Consider the following 2,016-nt stretch of genomic DNA (forward strand, 5'->3'; position numbering starts at 1 on the left):
GAGGTTGCAGTGAGCTGAGATGGCGCCATTGCACTCCAGCCTGGGCAACAGGAATGAAACTCCATCTAAAAAAAAAAAAAGAAAAGAAAAAGAAAAGAAAATCCACTGAGTTGCTTACTTACAATTTGTGCAGGTTATACTTCAATAGCAAGAAATATTTTTGTGTGTGTGTGTTGTTTGAGATGGGGTCTTGCTCTGTCACCCAGGTTGGGGTGCAGTGGCATGAGCTCAGCTCACTGCAACCTCCACCTCTGGGCTCAAGTGATCCTCCAACCTCAGCCTCCTGAGTAGCTAGGACTACAGGCATGTGCCACCACACATGGCTAGCTTTTGTATTTTTTCTAGAGATGGGAATTCGCCATGTTGCCCAGACTGGTCTTAAAGTCCTGGACTCAAGTGATCCACCAGCCTCAGCTTCCCAAAGTGCTGGGATTACAGGCATGAGCCACTGCATCAGGCAAAATAAATATTTTTATTTTATTTTATTTTTGAGACGGAGTCTTGCTCTGTCACCCAGGCTGGAGTGAAGTGGTGTGATCTCAGCTCACTGCAACCTCTGTGTCCTGGGTTCAAGCAATTTTCCTGCCTCAGCCTCCCCAGTAGCTGGGACTACAGGCATGTACCACCACACATGGCTAATTTTTGTATTTTTTTGTAGAGACAGGGATTTGCCATGTTGCCCAGGCTGGTCTTGAACTCCTGGACTCAAGTGATCCACCTGCCTCTGCCTCCCAAAGTGCTGGGATTACAGGCGTAAGCCACTGTGCCTGGCAAAAAAAATATTTTTAACAACTGGTACAGCAGGGCACTGACCCATCAGGGTGCCCACTGGAGCAAGAGTGTGGCCAGGCTTTACGCCTTTAGTTCCCTTTGAGAGAAGGTTTGGGGGTCCAGAGGAGGAGCTGGGGTGGAAGTGGCGGGTGCTGAGGGCAGTAGTTATTTTTGAATCAGTGCAGAAGTATATCAGTGTTTCAATAATGGGTCTATCCCTACTGGTGGGTGAATGCCACCTGAATGTCAGCCCTGCCCCATGGCTCTGTCCACCCCAACCTTGCATGCAGTGAACAGCCTGGGCATCAGTGAAGAGCTGAAGGAGAAGCTGCGGGATGTGATGGTGGACCGGCACAAGGTGGCCCTGGGGAAGACTCTGGGAGAAGGTGAGTCCCCCTGCAGCATACACACATCCTTCTGAACTTCTGAGATCCTGCACTTCCACAGTCCCACCCAACTATAGGAAATACAGTCCCCATGGGCCATCTGAGGTCAGTGTCTCCCTCTGGCCCCCCACAGGAGAGTTTGGAGCCGTGATGGAAGGCCAGCTCAACCAGGACGACTCCATCCTCAAGGTGGCTGTGAAGACGATGAAGAGTGAGTTATATGCACATGTGTGGGACCCCCAGCCCCTTCCCTATGCCCCTGAGAAAGAAGAGAGCAGAAAAGTTAACAGCAAGTTAACCATAGCCTAGAACTTCTAGTGTTTCCAGATAGGCAATGGAGCCCCTGCCAGGTACTTTAACAGAAGGAATTGAATACGGGGAGATTAGTATAAAGGTGGGAAATGGGCTGAAGGAACATCTGGGGCAGGGAGGGAAACCAGAGATGAGCAGCAGCAGGAAATCACTTCCACCCCTAGGCCTGAAGGACAGAAGGAGCAAGTGGTGTTACCAGAATCCACAGCTAGGGACACCAGGCAGGAGCTGGTATCACAAAGTTAGAGATTGCTCTATGGGAGTTAAAAACCCAGAAGAACACTTTGGGAGGCCAAGGCAGCAGATCACTTGAGTCCAGGAGTTCGAGACCAACCTGGGCAATATGGTGAAACCACATCTCTATGAAAAAAAATAAATAAATAACAATAACAACAAATTAGCTGGGTATGGTGGCACATGCCTGTAGTCCTAGCTACTTAGGAGGCTGAGGTGGGACAATCGCTTGAGTCTGGGAGGCAGAGGTTGTGGTGAGCTATGATCATGCCACTGCACTCCAATCTGGGTGACAGAGTGAGACTTTGTCTTT

General features: G+C 49.7%; 1 protein-coding gene across 2 annotated transcripts in view; it reads left to right on the forward strand.

Moving 5' to 3' along the window:
• AXL (AXL receptor tyrosine kinase) overlaps positions 1 to 2,016 on the forward strand; it is a 77,260-nt gene that overhangs the window by 62,059 nt on the left and 13,185 nt on the right. For both annotated transcript variants that reach the window (XM_011936515.1, XM_011936516.1), the window contains 2 exons: positions 1,062 to 1,157; positions 1,291 to 1,368. In XM_011936515.1, coding sequence (XP_011791905.1) covers positions 1,062 to 1,157; positions 1,291 to 1,368 — 174 coding nt within the window. The remainder of the gene's footprint in view (positions 1 to 1,061; positions 1,158 to 1,290; positions 1,369 to 2,016) is intronic.

The sequence above is a fragment of the Colobus angolensis genome, unplaced genomic scaffold (assembly GCF_000951035.1).
Source record: "Colobus angolensis palliatus isolate OR3802 unplaced genomic scaffold, Cang.pa_1.0 Scaffold154, whole genome shotgun sequence".
Taxonomy (NCBI): Eukaryota; Metazoa; Chordata; class Mammalia; order Primates; family Cercopithecidae; genus Colobus; species Colobus angolensis.